The 19,034-nt window shown below is 43.5% G+C and overlaps 1 protein-coding gene across 1 annotated transcript; it reads left to right on the forward strand.

Annotated features, from left to right (window-relative positions):
* Positions 1–570: 570 nt before the first annotated feature.
* Positions 571–1,783, forward strand: LOC141612746 (vacuolar iron transporter homolog 4-like). Its single transcript, XM_074431520.1, has one exon. It carries the CDS (start codon positions 707–709, stop codon positions 1,379–1,381), a length of 675 nt encoding a protein of 224 aa, XP_074287621.1. The 5' UTR covers positions 571–706; the 3' UTR covers positions 1,382–1,783.
* Positions 1,784–19,034: the final 17,251 nt, after the last annotated feature.

Genomic DNA, 19,034 nt, shown 5'->3' on the forward strand with positions numbered 1-19,034 from the left:
TGATGACGTGGACCCATTTTTGGTAAATAGTTTGAAACCCGCCATATTTTGTTAAATAGTTTGGGTTTCGACCCCATTTAAGCAAAAACTTCGAAAATAATCTTATTACTTCGTCGAACCCTGAAATAAATTTTTTTAGACAAGCCACTTACGAATCAAACATGGTGAATGACAGCATTAACAAACCTTCCACTGGCTAAGTATATTGTGTTTGAATTAATTGTGCCAATATTAGCGAGGATCAGGAGGCCAAAACTTGTTTGACTTTGGGGTATGACTTTTTGAGTTAACAGCAGTTAACTAGATAACGGAAATAGTACTTTTATGTCCTTAAAGCCACACATTTATAAACGAGGTCCTTAAAGCTATTGTTCTCCAAAATTGAGGTCCTTCCTTTATTGTTTACTCGTTAATATCATTCTCTACGTGCACACCTAGCTAAATGTAAACTTATGTAACATTACGTCAAAAGATAAAGGAATGTGCCCTCCACACGCTGAAACCCCTTTTTGGTGCCTTATAAATACTCCTCCAAACTTGATTAACTATGCTCACCACACTCCCTTCTATCCCTTTTTATTTCAATAGAGAAAACACTCACATAATTCATCACTATATTTTGATCAAACTCCTCAATTTCGAAATTAGTTTCGTTTATCGAAAAATAACTCTACCAAATCCTAACCCGTAGCTATATAGCTTATCTATGGCGTCTGATCTTTCTAACCATATTAGATCGCCGTCTCTGAACAGAATCACTCCCACTACCATGGACCTCGAGATGGCCGAGCCCGAACATAAGCCCGAACCTGAGGGCCCGGATTACTTGAAGCGGGCCCAATGGCTCCGAGCAGCAGTGCTCGGGGCCAACGACGGGCTTCTGTCTATCGCCTCACTCATGGTAGGCATTGGGGCGGTCCGGCCCGACGCCAAGATCATGGTCTTGACCGGGCTGGCAGGCCTTTTCGGCGGGGCGTGCAGTATGGCGATGGGAGAGTTCGTGTCTGTTTACTCCCAGTATGACACTGAGCTGGCTCAGCTCCTCCGCGATGAACGGGCCCAGCCCGGCCCACCGGGCTCTTTGGATGAGAGGAAAAGGGAGCTTCCGAGCCCGTTCCGGGCCGCAGCGGCCTCCGCCCTGGCGTTTGCTGTTGGGGCGGCGGTCCCTCTGCTGGCTGGAGCGTTTATTAAGGAGTATAAGGTGAGGTTGGCGGTGGTGGTGGCGATGGTGAGCGTGGCGTTGTTCGGTTTTGGGTGGCTTGGGGCCGTGTTAGGGCGGGCCTCGCCGTTGAAATCGTCGGTGAGGATACTAATAGGAGGGTGGTTGGCCATGGGAATTACCTTTGGGTTAACAAAGTTGGTTGGTACAACTGGGATATAGAGTAGTGAATTACGTTTACGTAAGTGCATGGCGTTTGATACTACAGTACTTATTTTGACGTACAAAGTTACATGCATAATTCGTTCATATTAACCATTTATTCGAAGGATAAATTTTTTAATATGAGTTTCACAGTTTCACTTTCACACTTTGAGTATCAATATGTTTACTCAGATTTACTATATTTTATTTGTTTATAAACATAATTTGGTTAATGAAATCATATTTTATTAAATATCTGTGCAATTACCATGAGCACGCTGCCTCTCATTACACCATAAATGAAATCATATTTCTCAAAAATTTGTGCAATACAGTAGTTTATAAGATTGAGCAACGATTTTTTACGTCAACGACGAAGTGTATAATTTCCATGGGATTCTTGTTAATCTGTTACTGTAATTGGGCAATGCATTTTATTTTATTTTTCTGTATGAGAATATAATAATAATGTAGATCAATTATTTTTTTCATATATAATGAAATGTAATTTGATTTTTTTTCTGTTGCCTTAGCTTTACAAATATTGGTTATCATAGATCATCATAGATTACCATCACGTACTTACAAACTACAAATATGGTGGTTGATACTTGATCAATTGGCGATATGAAATTAAATGCTTAATGCCCTAATTAGAAATATCAACGGCTGCATTGACTAGATTTGCCCAAAATATTCTAGATATACTAGTCTTAAACCCGTGAAATTTACTGTCTATGATATTAAGCTATGATATAGATTGCATGTGAATATCATCTCCACCCGACGAGTGAACCAAATGACGAATGGATGATAAATTGAATTAAGATTAATCTCATATCTCATCCATCCACCATCTGTTTCGATGAATATGTAAAATAAATTGTTAAGATGTAAACTATGCAATTATTCTAATTTTTTTACTTTCAAAATAAATATTTAATTAAGTAAACATAGAAGAGTTAAACTAGAAAAAGTATATATTGAGGTTGAAAATTTTCATTTGCTAAATCATATCAGGTACACGTTAGTTAAATTTCACTTTTGATGTTAGTTAAAAAACCCATGGCTAGTAAAATTGTTTTATATTTATTAAAAGATTGATCCATTAAACTCGACCTGCTTAATTTGTAAAAACAAACACACATGGATATGCAAAGTTGATGGGGCATATTCTGCACCCGCTGACCGAGTCAACATATTGAGCAAGGTCAAAGCTAAAAGACAGCAAGTCAACAGAAGAACAGCCTAACCGACGCAGCCTGTCGGCCTGTCACTTGGGTCTCGGCTCGGCAACTAGCCGGCCGAGAGGCATATCCGCGTACTCACATCCAGTCCTTTCGGCATGGAGTCAACCAGGCCTGCCGGCCTGTCATGGGTCCCTCGGCCGAGGGTAAAACAGTCTTTCCACCTGCTACGACCACTTGGCCACTTGGCCACTACGTGACAAAAGGTGAAAGTCTATAAATACTCCACTTCTCTCATTGAGAAAAGGATCCCAAATCCACAATTAATCCGAAATCTGGTATAAACTCCCTTATCTCTCTAAAATATACTTTACCAAGCTAACCCACAACTTATCTCTTTAAGTTTACTGACTTGAGCGTCGGAGTGAGTACGCTCGGCCCCAAGCCGAGCCCTCAGTTTGTTCATCTTTACAGGAAGAGAGTGAAAGGAAGAGACAAGCAACGACATCATTCTACAAGCTTGAGTGGTCACAATCCTGCTCCGGAATTACACCCGGAACAATTGGCGCCGTCTGTGGGAAACCATACTAAAAGCTAGTCACCTACCTTACAAAAAAAAAAACAAAAAAACCATTCAAAAAGCTAAGAAGATGTCAAAACAACCAGAAATTGTGAGTGAAGAAACTGCATTCTACCAGGATGACACGTTCCCTAATTCTGAGATCGGGCAGTCCCCCACCGGCCGAGTCACTGAGCCGGTGAAGTACGGGATGCCGAGATAGCCAGAAACACCGCTGTCTACCGGCCAAGTCACTGTCATGGGACATGTGGTCGATGCGGCCAAATTGAAGCTATTCCCCGACTCGATGGGTGGTACGCCGGTTACTCTGTCACGGCGACGGGGCGGCAGCGCCTCACACAGTGACCAGGGCCCATAAAGTGACTCCGAACAACTTGTCCGGAGCGATACAAGGAGCTGGGCATGCTAGGACGCCGGCGGAGCCCGTGGTGCCAGTGGCAGACCAAAGTCCTTCCCCCACTCGCGGGAGAACAGCGTCGCCGCGGCAACAACGAGGCCTGCCCCGAAGAAATGAAAGAAGCCCGACTTTGGTGAGTCAATATCCACGTATCTGCCAGAGGGTGCAACATGCAATCCCTCAGAGTGGCGAAGAAATCGGGGAAAGGGAAGAGCCCATCCTTGCAGCAGGAGGGCGAACCCATGAATACCGGCTGACAGACATGGAGGGTGTGCCTCTAATGAGCCACTGGAACACGGACAACCTTAGGAAATATTTTGTATAGCGGCGGAGGTGTCCGAGACCGTTGTGGGCACCCCAACGCGTGATTACATCTTATGAAGAGTGATCCAAGTTTTCCATCGAAATGATTGTCCCCTCCGTAGCCGCACCAAAGTAGACGCCACGGCCAAAGTCGGGCAGTCACAAAGTAGACGCCACGGCCAAAGCCGAGCAGTCACTACAAATGCAGTTGATACTCGCGAAAGCGACCAACATGCGACTAAAGTAGACGCCACGACAGTCACTACAAATGCGGTTGATACTCGCGAAAGCGATCAACATGCTTAGGAACGTATAAGTACAGTTGAGAAACGCAAATCTGACCGCCTCGGCCAATCCGGGAGTGGCAGAGGAAGCGATCAATATGTCTACAGATACGAACGCTGTCGAGCCGTAACCTCGATTGCCTCGGCCAAAGCCGGGAGTGACGGGGAAACAACGACCGATACGCTAACATGTTCACAACGGCAGTTGGGAAGCGCAAATCTGACCGCCTCGGCTAAGACCGGGAGTGGAGGAGGAAGCGACCGACATGCCAACATGTTTAAGAACGTATAAGTACAGTTGAGAACGCAAATCTGACTGCCTCGGCCAATCCGGGAGTGGCAGAGGAAGCGATCAATATGTTTATAGATACGAACGTTGTCGAGCCGTAACCTCGATTGCCTCGGCCAAAGCAGGGAATGACCGGGAACAACGACCGATACGCTAACATGTTCACAACGGCAGTTGGGAAGCGCAAATCTGACCGCCTCGGCTAAGACCGGGAGTGGAGGAGGAAGCGACCGACATGCCAACATGTTTAAAAACGTTTAAGTACAGTTGAGATACGCAATCTAACTGCCTCGGCCAAGCCGAAGGTAAAAACGAAAAAAGCGCTCAATATGTTTAAAAACGTAAGAGGACAACTGAATGGAGGATTGAGATCAAAGCCTCGGCCAAGCCGAAGGCAAATGAACAGACTTTATTAAAAATGTTTACAAGACAAGAAAAAAAAAGTCGACGGCCGTCCCCATAAGGATAGCCTAAACTCAACCTACCAAAGTTTAACAAAAAAAAAAGAAGAAGGAACAACAAAAATTATTACATTGAGACAATGAAGCGCCAAAAGGATGGCAGGGAAAGAAGGCTCAAAAGTTAGCCCCCAAATAGCTGAAACTATCCGAAGGGCCAGGTGAGTCTAGTGACGACCGCCCGTCTCCCTATGCTTGTTGCTGCTCGCCACCGGCAGCAGCAACATCATCTTTGGTGGGCGGCCCAGAAGAAGACTTGGCGGCTTCACGTGCCCTTGCCCTCTCAGCCTCCTCTCTGGCCTCCTTCACCCTGGCATCATGAGCCGCCTTGGCCTCAGCTTCCTGAGCGGCCTTCGCCGCCTTCGCCTCTGCCGCGGCCTTGGCTTCCTGAGCAGCCGCCTTCTCATCAAGAAGCCGGTCAAAATCTTGCCACGGGAAGGTACCTTCAGGAAGGAGCTCCTTGATCGCATCCCTGGTAGCATCTTCAGCTTGGTCCCGGTACCGGGCACACATGTCAGAGATGATGACGGTCTTCAGCATCTCAATGTCCTTCTCCCTTTGAGCAAGGATAGCCTTTGTGCTCTTGTGCTCCTTCGCCTCAGCCGAATGCAGAGACTTCCATTTTTCCCTCTGATCAACCATGGCCTTATAGCCGCCCTCAAATTTGGTTTTCTCCTCCCGCAGCTTAGCGGTATCAGCCAACGCAGCCTCAACCTTGGCTCTCTCGGCTAGGACCGCCTTCTCAGCTTCCTCCTTAAGCTTTTACTCAGCGAGGAAGTCCTGCATGGTGGCGAGGAAGTCCCTCTTCGTCCTCTCGGCCTCCTTCTTAGCAGCGGCAAGCTCAAGCCTAAGCCGTTCGAGCGCAGGGGCAGATTGAGCCATAAGCTTCTCTTGCTCGATAAGCTGAGTGCCGGCTAGTTCAGCCCACCTCACCAGCCTATTGGCCAACTTTACGCCGTCCTCCCTGAGCTGAACACAGGAAACCTTCTGGGATGAGGAGTCGGCGGTGACATTTTTATCGCCCGTCTGCACAGGCCGCTTCTCCGATTGCCGTTCAGTGAGAACGACAGCCGGCGACGGCGGATCTATAAAAACCCAGACAAAGCATCCATGTCAACATTCATTGACATATCAGAAAGCCTGTCGTCAGGAATGCCTAAAGAACCTTCTAAATCCGAGCCATGGGTTAGATCCGTACCAGTCTTAGCCTTCTTGGACAGAGGGTCGGCTGGCCCCTTTTCTTTCCCGGCCTCGGTAACAGCAGCAGCGGCAGGCGTTGCCTCTTTTCTCTTATTTGAAGGAGGAGGACCCTCCAGAACGGTGACGTCCTCTTCAACATTGACGACCACCTCCTCCTTTTGGACTGCGGGGATTGGGGATCGAGTGGGGGTTGACGCCGTAGCCGCCGTAGACGTTGTTTTTGGTCTCCGGCGTGGCACGTTACCGCCAATCTCCGCTTGAGTCGCCGCCACATCCATTGCCTTCATCGCCTGCTCCATAAGTTCGTGCGGGGCCGGTCTGCGATCACGTGGCGCGGCCTTAGGATGCAGCTCAATAACTCTCCCGTCCTGATCAAGTCCCAACTTGTTTAAAACAGAGACAGAGAGATCCCGGCCAAATCGATCTGCAAGAAACAAAGTCAACAGTTAAGGAAAAGAAGTAAACCAAGGCTCAAACACAGAGGCATAAAAGCAAAGGTGGGCCTCATACCGACCCCACTCACCCTGGCCGAGGGCCGGTATGAGGCCGACGTGGCAAAGCGGCTCGTCTTGAAGAACGATCTGCGTCGGGGGCATCCATCCCTTCGGCGTGTCATCCTTCTCAGCCTCAAACAGCCTCATTGCCCGCGTTTCGTCCTCCTTAAGATAGACCTTCTTGGCGTCCATCTTAATCTTATTACGGGAGACATATCTATCATGCTCCCCCTGACTCTCACACCGCAAATTGACGCGGCTCTGAAAGGACCGGGGCAGTGGATAGTCCTCCGGAACCTCGACGTATACCCACCGCCCCTTCCAGTCCTTGCAAGATGTCAGCTTAGAGACGGTCACATAACCCGGCTCAGTCTGTACGCTGTACCACCCCGTGCCGCCTAGGGTAGTCTGCCGAAGGTGGTGGAGCCGGCGAAAGAGGTTCACCGTCGGGGTCTCCCCCTTAAAGAGACAAAGCCAGACGAAGCCAATAATCGTCCTGATGGCCAACGGATGCAGTTGTGCCACGGCGACATTCATGGCTTTAATTATGGCAGCGACGTGTTCATTAAGAAGAAACCAGAGCCCATACTCCAGGTGTCTGATGTACACGCCGATACAACCCTCGGGAGGGCAACAGACGGCCTGATCACCCACAGGGACAATGATTCTATACCCCCTCCCGAAGCTATAATGGTCTTCAAAAAGTTCAGGCCCGGAGACACAGGTGAACTTGTTCGTCCACACGGTATCAGGCCTAATCGAACAGGCTTCACCGTGCCACGAGTAATGCGGCCTCCCTGAGACGGATGGGGTCTCCTCCTCCTCATCATCAAAATCCTCAAGAAATTTCTCATCAATTTCAGGAGAAGGCGACTTAGGACCCCCAAACCCTATCGGGGTGACAACCAGTGGCTCCTGTTCATCAGGACGCGACGGTTCGCCCCCCGGTGCAGAGGTACTGTTTTGAGCATCAGCAGAAGACATGGTAGCAACAATTACTTAACAAATAAAAGTTGGAAAAAATTTGTTTGTTTACCTTGGAAGAAAGTGTTACGCCGAGTAACGCTTCGAAAGTTAGAGAAAGAAAGCTCTTCAAAAACTAGAGAGAGAAAATTTTTAAGAAAATGAAGATTGTGCGGAAAATTGAGGGGCACACTGCTCTATTTATAGAGCAAAGCCCATGAAGCGGACCAATCAGAGCAAAGCCCATGAAACGTCCACCAATCAATGCCAAGCCACGTGTCAAGCATGCAGCCACGAAATGTCAATCGACATACAGTTACCAATCTTCTTTGACACGCTCCTTGGTACGTACTTGCCAACGGCCAGCTCATCAACCAAGCTTGGCAGCACCGGCCGGGGGCAATTAAAAGCACACGACACTCCCAACCTTGGCCTCGGCCAGCGCCATTTTCTTTTCCACATTCGATGTCCATTACACAACAATGTGGAGGGGGGATATGGTACGGCCTGAACAGAACCAAGCCGATGAAGAAGTTCGACATGCGCAGAATACGCTCAACACTCATCGAAGGTCCATACCACGGCATAGACTACGCTGGGGGCAAATTGATGGGGCATATTCTGCACCCGCTGACCGAGTCAACATATTGAGCAAGGTCAAAGCTAAAAGACAGCAAGTCAACAGAAGAACAGCCTAACCGACGCAGCCTGTCGGCCTGTCACTTGGGTCTCGGCTCGGCAACTAGCCGGCCGAGAGGCATATCCGCGTACTCACATCCAGTCCTTTCGGCATGGAGTCAACCAGGCCTGCCGGCCTGCCATGGGTCCCTCGGCCGAGGGTAAAAAAGTCTTTCCACCTGCTACGACCACTTGGCCACTTGGCCACTACGTGACAAAAGGTGAAATTCTATAAATACTCCACTTCTCTCATTGAGAAAAGGATCCCAAATCCACAATTAATCCGAAATCTGGTATAAACTCCCTTATCTCTCTACAATATACTTTGCCAAGCTAACACACAACTTATCTCTTTAAGTTTACTGACTTGAGCGTCGGAGTGAGTACGCTCGGCCCCAAGCCGAGCCTTCAGTTTGTTCATCTTTACAGGAAGAGAGTGAAAGGAAGAGACTGTTGGGGTTGGTGTCCTTAACAGTTAGTGCAAGGACTTATAAATCTCTAAAAGGATCAAAGGGCATACTTTTGGTATTATTATCAGTTGATCCACGTTTATCAATAACGGTTGGCTTGCTAGATAAGTTTGACGTTATTGTCATACAGATGGCGGTGATCAACTGGTCCCTAAAAGTCACACCTATAGGATACGTTTGAGAGATGTGACGGTATGAAAATACAGTCATGTAGATGCCAAAAATTGACTAACCAGTTAGTCCGAGTTATTTGACTAATAATAAGTCAAAATGTGATGTTGAGATATTTTATTTAATACGGATTAAATAATAATGGCTAAGGCGAATTAAGCAGTTAATTCGTAAAATTGAATATAAACGTTTTATATTTAATTAAATGTATGTGGAATATAATTATACAATACTGTTTTGTCGGACACGTATTAATCATTCAGCTAACCCGTATTATTAGTTGATGACTTAATTTCCGATAACCGATAACAGTTTATAATCAGACCGTGTCATATACATTTAGATTTTCGGATCGTACCATGAGTTAAAAATAAGAGAAAGTGGAAAGCCCACTCTCTCCAAAAGAAACTCACGGCCGAACCATACAAAGAGGGAGTCCCTCCTCTTTGTAACCTAATCATCATTTGCTAATCAAAATTAGGGTTTTGGGAATTGTGCCTCTCAGAACTCGGATCTCACATCCAACACAACTCACAAAAACTATCCTCTCAATATTGCAAAGGCAATTAGAGGATTTGATCTAGCACAAGGGCATATCTCGGACTATCTTGGGTGCATCGTTTAGGAGGAGGTCTAATTTGATCTCTCATTGCCTTATTGCACTAGGACCGAAGGTTATTTCTAATCTTTATCGTTTCATTGTCATTTTCGTTTTATGACTATAAATTACATATGAATTTTGCGTTATAATCCTGCAATTAAAGGGTAGTATACGGATATTAACCCACAAGTGGTATCAGAGCGAGGCCACGTAAATTTTTATATGTGTTTTTCATCAAACGATTGTTGAAACGATGAATTTTTGTTCAAAAAAAAAATTTGGTCACGGCTGCCTGTTTTTTTGTCACGGCTTTTTTTGAAAAAAAATTTGCTGCGTTTTTTTTGTGTTGGGATCCGTGTCTAGTTTACACGGTGATGATTGTTTGCTTTTTGATCTTTGCATATTGTCTATGTAATCGATATTCATCGCTATATGTTAAAGATCGGTCAAAATTTTGCATAAAATTTCGTGAGGCATTTTTTTTTGTCTCGGCTGATTTATTTTTTTTCGGCCTGTTTTGTTCATTGGGAATCGTGTCAAGTTTACACGGTTGCTTTGATGACGATTTTCTGTTTTGTTTACGATTTGTTCTTTGCGAATTGTTGTTTTAATCGATAATTACAACAATATGTAAGGATCATGTCAATTGTAATTTTGTTTTAATCCGGATTAGATTAAATTGCAATTGAGTTTTTACAAATCGTTTTGTTGTTTGATCACTTGTTTGATCTCGTTTTAGCCGTTTAATTTTTTTTTGGCCTTTTATGCATAAAGTGTTTTTATGCTCTCGCTTGATTAGTGAAACGGTTCACCCACGTAAAATAAAGTTACTTTAAAACGATTTATTGTAACGGATTATCTCGGATTAAAATTAACTTGACTAAAGCGGTTTTGTCATGTAATTTTAATTATCTTTGGTGGTTTGGATAAAAATTTAACATAATTACGGAATTATGTCACGAATAAATTTAATTTTAGTTGATGCATTTTATTTATCATTATTGTTAATTTTGAATGTTTTGAATGCCTTTTATTACGTATTTATTTAATTTTGCAAACGGTTGTAACTTAGTGTGGCCTTAGTAGAACGTGTTACCGTAATGATGGAACACGGTCTTGGTTGTATTTTGAGATCTCGTATCTCCATTTTATTTCTTTTAATTACAGTTTTTATTTAGAATGTAAATAGGTTTATATTTGTAAATTTTAATTGTAATTTTTGAGAAGACTAAAGATGGAGACCGGATGCTCACTCCCGCTACATGGACAAAGATGGAACACCAAGACAAGCTTTCGGGTCCAACGGTGGATTCCAAAGTTGTATTTTGTTCTTTTTACTAGGATAGGCCACACTAGGAATTTTTATTTACGTATCGCATTCATTTATTTATTTTATTGTAACGATAGTATGCATCATATTCCGCCTAAAAACCAAACCACCTAATAATTGCATGAAAACTGACACATATAGAGGTCACGAGTTAGTTTTCTTTGACATTCGTATGTCACACGACTTTAAGCCATCATCCAAATTAATTCATTCACGCAAACGCTAGTTATTCGTTCACTTAATATGAATTATAATTTAGTTGATGGGATCTTCCTCGTATAAACAAAAATTGAGAATAGTCTTTATAGGTCAAACTCCAATGACTCCCTTCTTCGTCGGTAGGCATAATATGACCCCTTCTACGTCGGGTAAGTTGGAACCGATTGACCTATTTTATCTCAACACTATGGTCACTCGTACGATCCTGTGACTATGGTGGACTATAGATAGGATTTACGGAAATCTATCGACCAAGAGTTCTTCCGGAAGAATTAGCTAAACAGTTGGCTTATCAATTTACAGAAATTGAGTCTTGGGATCACTTGTATCATTCTTGAGGGAGATCAATTATGCAAGTGCATTGAGTCTACATGTTAAAATGAATTTTAAATAGACTTAAATCACCTCGATGAGTTGCTTATTTCGTTTTGTTTTTCTTTCTTTTTCAATGTAGATCACGAACTTTTAAACTGCTAATAACAAATGGCTGGTTCTTCTGATAACCCAATGCCAAGTGCCACATTGGACCGTGAGTCCTGGCTTCGGATCTTCATGAATCGGATGAATCGTCTACTCGATCAAGAATGATGGATCCAACTTCGGAGACGGGAGGCGGCATTACGGAATGCTGCCGCTGCGATGGGAAGCTCAAATATCTATTGGAGCCCCTCCCGCAAACCCAGTCCCACGGCTAGAGCTGCTGAAATCACCAAGTTTAATGATTTCCGTATGGAAGCGGGTGCGATTAAAAACGTACTCATTTTTGCAATGGAACCCAATTTGCCGAAACGCTTCATAGCCCATGGTGCAAACAAGATTTTCACCACGCTCACCAAGGAATTCTCGAAAGCACCGAGAATCGTGACCTATGAGCATACCACCGCTTCTTTGATGCGAGACTCCGAAAGGGCCAACTCAGCCCACACATTCTCAGCATGATTGAGAATGTCGAGAAGCTGGAGACCTTTGATTGTAACATTAGCGAGAACATTGTTATCGACCGCATGCTTCATTCACTCCACGATGGTTTTTCGCAATTTAGAGCGAATTACTATATAAATGATTTGAAGAAAACCCCACATGAACTGCACTCCCTTCTCGTACAGACCGAGAAGGACATGAAGCTCAGTGGGAGCGTGAAACAAGATGTTCTCGTTGTGTCCAACAAAGGGAAAGGTAAGGGCAAAGCTCGAGCAAACCTAGCGATAGGTAAACCGAAGTTCAAGAAGTCGGGTTCCGGTAAGAGTGGGCCTGGTGAGTCGAGCACCTCATCAGGCACGACAAAGAGCAAGAATGAAAACATGGAGTGCCATCATTGCCACAAGACTGGGCATTGGAGGCGTACATGTCCTGTTTATCATGAGGACTTAAAGGCGGTCGTGTTAAACCTTGTTGGTATGTCTTCTCTCTCTTCTACTTTTATTCATATGATTGAGATTAACCACGCAAGTTACGGAACTTGGGTACTTGATATTGGTTGTGGTTCTCATCTGTGTAATCATGTGCAGGGGCTCCGAAACATCGAACCCCTCGTAAAGGGTGAGGTGGAACTGCGTGTTGGGAATGGAGCAAGAGTGGCTGCCATCTCAAAGGGGACATATGTGATCCAGCTTCCTAGCGGATTTGAGTTATCATTATATGATTGCTATTATGTTCCTAGTCTTTGAAAAACATTATTTCGGTTTACGCACTTGACAAACTTGGTTTTTCATTTGTAATAGAAAATAATGCTTGCATTTTCTCTTTACACAATATGATTTATGGCAAGGCAGTCTCCTTGAACGGAATTTATGTTTTAGATCTGACGACCGAAATATTACACGTAATGAATAAAAAGTTAAAGGTTGGTGATAAAGATCAAACATATCTATGGCAAATCGCCGCATGGGACACATTAATGAGAAACGCGTAAAACAGCTCATTAAAAATGGAGCTATCTCGGCCTTTGATTTTTAATCATTTGGCACGTGTGAATCATGTCTCATCGGTAAGATGACTCGTATTTCCTTCAAAGGTGTTGGAATGTGCGCTGCTGACCTATTAGGGCTCATACACACGGATGTATGTGGTCCTATGTCAATCACCGCACGAGAAGGCTATAGGTATTTCATCACTTTCACGGATGATTTAAGTAGATATGGCTATGTCTACTTAATGAAGCACAAAAGTGAATCCTTTGAGAAATTCAAAGAATACCAAAATAGGGTACGGAACCTACTTGGTAGAAAGATAAAAACACTACGTTCGGATCGTGGTGGCGAGTATCTTTCTCACGAGTTTGATCAACACCTTAAAGACGTGGGATCGCCCTACGTTAACTCCACCTGGAACACCTCAAATGAATGGTGTGTCCGAACGGAGAAATCGAACACTACTTGATATGGTTCGATCCATGATGAGTCACACGGTTTTACCCGATTCATTATGGGGTTATGCTCTTTGTCACTGCTCTAATACTTAACCAAGTCCGTCTAAAGTCATTGACAAGACTCCATATGAACTATGGAAGGGAACGGTCCCTAACTTGTCCTTTATACGGGTTTGGGGCTGCGAGGCTTATGTCAAGTGGAGAACTGAAGATAAGCTCGGCCCGCGATCGGTCAAGACATACTTTATAGGTTATCCTAAAGGAACACGTGGTCATTACTTCTATTCGCCAACCGAACAACGTGTTTTTGTTGCGGCTAGTGCGACATTCTTAGAGAAGGAATTTCTCGAGAATGCAAAGAGTGATAGAACCTTCGACCTGTCGGAGATTCCAGAACCAAACACCGAGCAACCATTGGAGGAACCTATTCCTTCAATCCCGGCTGCGGTGAATATTCCTGAGGAACCTAGGAGGTCGGGAAGAGTCTCTATTCCTCCAGCATGCATACATTGGTATGGTCGAGGAACATGATATAGACGACGTTCTACTCTTAACGAGTAGTGATCCCGCAACCTATAAAGGTGCTATGACTAGTTCGACTCAAAGCTATGGCTTGAGGCCATGCAATCCGAGATGGACTCTATGTATGAGAACAACGTATGGGATCTTGTTGACTTACCTGCTAAGGTTCGTCCCCTTCAATGCAAATGGCTTTACAAGATAAAGCATTCTGTGGAAGGTCAACAAGATATCTATAAAGCACGACTTGTTGCTAAAGGTTTCACCCAAGTGCCAGGTTTGCACTACGATGAGATTTTTGCACCCGTAGTCATGCTGCGTTCCCATTCGGATTATCTTAGCGATTGCCGCTTTTCATGACTATGAAATTTGGCAAATGGACGTGAAAACCGCCTTCTTAAACGGTTTTTTGGAGGAAGAGTTGTACATGGTACAACCCGAAGGTTTCATCGATCCTGAACATCCTAAGAAAGTATGCAAGCTTAAGCGTTCCATTTATGGACTTAAGCAAGCATCAAGGAGTTGGAATCATCGCTTCGACCAAGTGATAAAAGAAAATGGATTTACTCGATCGGTCGAGGAACCATGTCTATATATCAAGTCGAGTGGGAGCAAGATTGTCTTCCTAATATTGTATGTTGACGACATACTCCTGATTGGGAATGACATACCTCTCTTAACTTCGGTGAAAGTATGGTTGAAAAACCATTTCCGGATGAAAGATCTGGGAGAGGCACAAAGAATTCTAGGCATCCATATCTATCGAGATAGATCACGACGGATGCTATCTCTCGATCAGAGTCTTACATAGACAAAGTCCTAGAGAGATTCAGCATGACTAACTCCAAGAAGGGGTTCCTTCCTATGTCTCCGGGGGTGCATTTGAGCAAGTCTCGGGCACCGAGACACCGGAAGCAAAAGAGCGCATGGCACGGATACCTTATGCCTCGGCAATAGGATCTATCATGTATGCCATGATATGCACACGTCCCGACGTGGCATATGCATTGAGTATGACAAGTCGATTCCAACAAAGATCCAGGTGAATCACATTGGTTGGTCATCAAGAACATTCTTAAGTACCTACGGAGGACTAAAGATTGGGCATTGACTTATGGAGGCGAACAAAAGCTATGCGCAACCGATTCGCAGACGCTAGCTTCCAAACGGATCGTGATGACTCGAAATCTCGGTCTGGATTCGTTTTTACTCTTAATGGCGCTGCAATCACCGGAAGAGTTCGAAACAAATCACTGTTACAAAGAGATTCTACGACTAAGTCCGAGTACTATGCCGCGTCTGAAGCTACAAAGGAAGCGATATGGATGCGTCAATTCTTACACGGGCTATCTCAGAGTGCCTAGTTCGAATGACCCGATCACCATCTATTGCGACAATAGTGGTGCCATCTTCCAAGCTAAGGAGCCAAAGTCTAGCAACAAGTCTAGACATGTACAACGGAAAGCTCATCTAATCCGGGATTACGTGGAGCAAAAGGCGAGTGATAGAAAAGATTGCTACAGATGATAACATAGCAGATCCTCTCACTAAAGCATTACGACAAGATAAGCATGAAGGGCACGTTAATTCCATGGGAATTAAACGTGTTCCTAAGTTGTAGTACTCTTTTATGGATTAGATTCATTCGCTTTTGTACTCTATACAACATCATCGTTTTGATATTTTTATATATATATTGTTTTTCATGTGGATTTGTACGACAAATTTTGAACACCACAAAGTGAACTGAACGAACATTATATATTTTTCAGTCCTTAATTGCCCACATGAGCTGATAACTCGGCAATTATTTTGTGACGTTGGTTGATGGTGGGTTCAACTAGCCATAAGTCAACAAGTTGACCGACCAATCACGAGGCGATTTATACGGATATTTCGTAGGACACAATTGTGACATCGACGTGGAGTCCTAAATGTTTTATAACATTCGGTGCCGGTCGTGGATAGGACCTCCATGGTGATCCTCGTAGTCGATTCTTTTGACTATCGACTGTCTCTTGAGACTAAGGCCGATTTTGGGTGACTTTGGTTTCTTTCTCACGGTCATCCGTAACGGGGGCCAAGTAGATTTTTTCTGGTCATTTCATGCGTGCTTAGATCGGAAGGAGTTCGAGTTGAAGGAAATATTCAGCCTTTATCAGTGCCGATATTTCTCGGGGCCACTCGAGGAGTCAGAATCGAAATGCATGGCCATGCTCGGATCTGATTCGTTTTATCAATTAAGTTACTCTCTAGTCGGGGAAACCACTCTAGATACAGATCGATTGTAAAATACGACCTTTGTGGATCCAGATCCGCAAATTGTTTTACATTGAGTGGGAGAAATTTTAAATGAATATGAGAATCGGTTATCGCACATACACTTGTACGGACAAGTGGGAGTTTGTTGGAGCTTGTGTCCTCCAGTTAGTGCGGATAACGTCATTGCACATACACTTGTACGGACAAGTGGGAGCTTGTTGGGGTTGGTGTCCTTAACAATTAGTGCAAGGACTTATAAACCTCTAAAAGGATCAAAGGGCATACTTTTGGTATTATTATCGGTTGATCCACGTTTATCAATAACGGTTGGCTTGCTAGATAAGTTTGACGTTATTGTCATACAGATGGCGGTGATCAACTGGTCCCTAAAAGTCACACCTATAGGATACGTTTGAGAGATGTGACGGTATGAAAATACAGTCATGTAGATGCCAAAATTGACTAACCAGTTAGTCCGAGTTATTTGACTAATAATAAGTCAAAATGTGATGTTGAGATATTTTATTTAATACGGATTAAATAATAATGGCTAAGGCGAATTAAGCAGTTAATTCGTAAAATTGAATATAAACGTTTTATATTTAATTAAATGTATGTGGAATATAATTATACAATACTGTTTTGTCGGACACGTATTAATCATTCAGCTAACCCGTATTATTAGTTGATGACTTAATTTCCGATAACCGATAACAGTTTATAATCAGACCGTGTCATATACATTTAGATTTTCGGATCGTACCATGAGTTAAAAATAAGAGAAAGTGGAAAGCCCACTCTCCCCAAAAGAAACTCACGGCCGAACCATACAAAGAGGGAGTCCCTCCTCTTTGTAACCTAATCATCATTTGCTAATCAAAATTAGGGTTTTGGGAATTGTGCCTCTCAGAACTCGGATCTCACATCCAACACAACTCACAAAAACTATCCTCTCAATATTGCAAAGGCAATTAGAGGATTTGATCTAGCACAAGGGCATATCTCGGACTATCTTGGGTGCATCGTTTAGGAGGAGGTCTAATTTGATCTCTCATTGCCTTATTGCACTAGGACCGAAGGTTATTTCTAATCTTTATCGTTTCATTGTCATTTTCGTTTTATGACTATAAATTACATATGAATTTTGCGTTATAATCCTGCAATTAAAGGGTAGTATACGGATATTAACCCACAGAGACAAGCAACGACATCATTCTACAAGCTTGAGTGGTCACAATCCTGCTCCGGAATTACACCCGGAACAAAAGTATTAACCAAAAAAATTAAAGGCACTTGCGACCCTTCTGATCACCCAGATATTTTTCTTTTTTTTTTGCTAAAATGTAATCTTTCATTAATGATCAAAATCCATAATTACAAATCATCTTAGTTAGAGCACACAGTTTTAGTGCATATTTTACTTCAAGTGCACTCTAGACATCCAAAGTTTATCCTTAGAATTAACAAACTTTGGAAAATTTACTCGTCATCTATTTTGGACAGTAATTAAGGCTTGGGCAGCCACCAATACCGGGCTTAACACCCTAAAAAACAGTCGTGCCTCATTTCTTCGATTCCAGATCAGGTACCAAGTAGCCAAAATCACTGCAATAATCACCTGCTTCCTCAATCTGCTCCATCTTCTGCTTCTAATCGTTTGTAGCTGATTGGCTGTACATATGACAGTACCAAGCTTCACAGCTATGCTTCTATAAATCTTCTGACTGTATATATGCATTCCTGGAAAAGATGAGAGTGGTTTTCAATAGCAAGAGCACATATACAGCAAATATCATCTGTAGCAACCTGAAATCTGTACAACTTCTCCTTAAGCATTAATGCTTGATTCAAGATCAACCAAGCAATGAAGCAATGCTTAGGAGGAGAAATAGAATTCCACACAAGCCTCTACCAGATCACCTCTGGTCTCTTTTCTCTCAGCTAATTATAACAAGCATTAACAGAGTAACCCCCTACACCAATACTCCAAATCCCATCAACAAAACCTTCCTTGATAGTGTCTCTGATTTGACAGACCTTTCTCCAGTGCCAGCTGGTATCTGAAGAAGGGGAATAAGAGCGCCAAGAGTTATCCTTTAAATAGACGTGATGTACCCACTGGACTCAAAGCTTATCAGGCTTCACTGACAACCACCAGACCAATTTTCCAATAGTAGCTACATTCTAAGCTCATCTCAATCTTAGGCCAAGGCCCTCCTTCATTTTTAGGCACACACACTTTATGCCAGGCAATCAGGGGAGCTTTATTATTCTCTGTACTCCCGTCCCATATGAAATTCCTGCATATGGCATCTACCATGTTCATAATACCCTTAGGCAATACAAACATAGAAGCCCAGTAACTGTACATAGTTGACAGTACAGCTTTGACAAGGATTAATCTCCCTGCAAAAGAGAGCTTTTTGGCCCCTAAATTCCTGATCCTCTCAACAATCTTATCAATGAGCACCCCACAATCTTTCTTTTTTAATCTACTTGCTGTTATGGGCACACCCAGGTACTTAAAAGGTAGTTTACCTTCTCTGAACCCAGAGTCTGACAGTATATCCTTCCTTAACCCAGGAGACACATCATTGAAGTTAGCACAGAATTTTTGAGGGTTCTTTCTCAAACCTGAAGCCTTGGAATGAAAAGGATGCAAAGGCTCTTAATAGCACCATAATGGACTGTGCATCCCCTTTGCAAAACATCAACAGATCGTCTACAAACAGCAAATGGGTGAGCTTCATTTGTTTGCAAAGAGGGTGATAATTAAATCTCATTTTATCAGTAGCACAGTCCAGAATTCTTGTTAGATATTCCATACACAAAGTGAAGAGTAGTGGAGACATGAGATCCCCTTGTCTCAACCCGCTTTTCCCCTGAAAGAAACCAAAA

This window comes from Silene latifolia, chromosome 11, assembly GCF_048544455.1.
Source record: "Silene latifolia isolate original U9 population chromosome 11, ASM4854445v1, whole genome shotgun sequence".
Classification (NCBI taxonomy): Eukaryota; Viridiplantae; Streptophyta; class Magnoliopsida; order Caryophyllales; family Caryophyllaceae; genus Silene; species Silene latifolia.

Bases quoted from the DNA above. Each gene is read 5' to 3' on its own strand.
- LOC141612746 (XM_074431520.1), top strand. From the start codon at position 707: ATGGCGTCTGATCTTTCTAACCATATTAGATCGCCGTCTCTGAACAGA.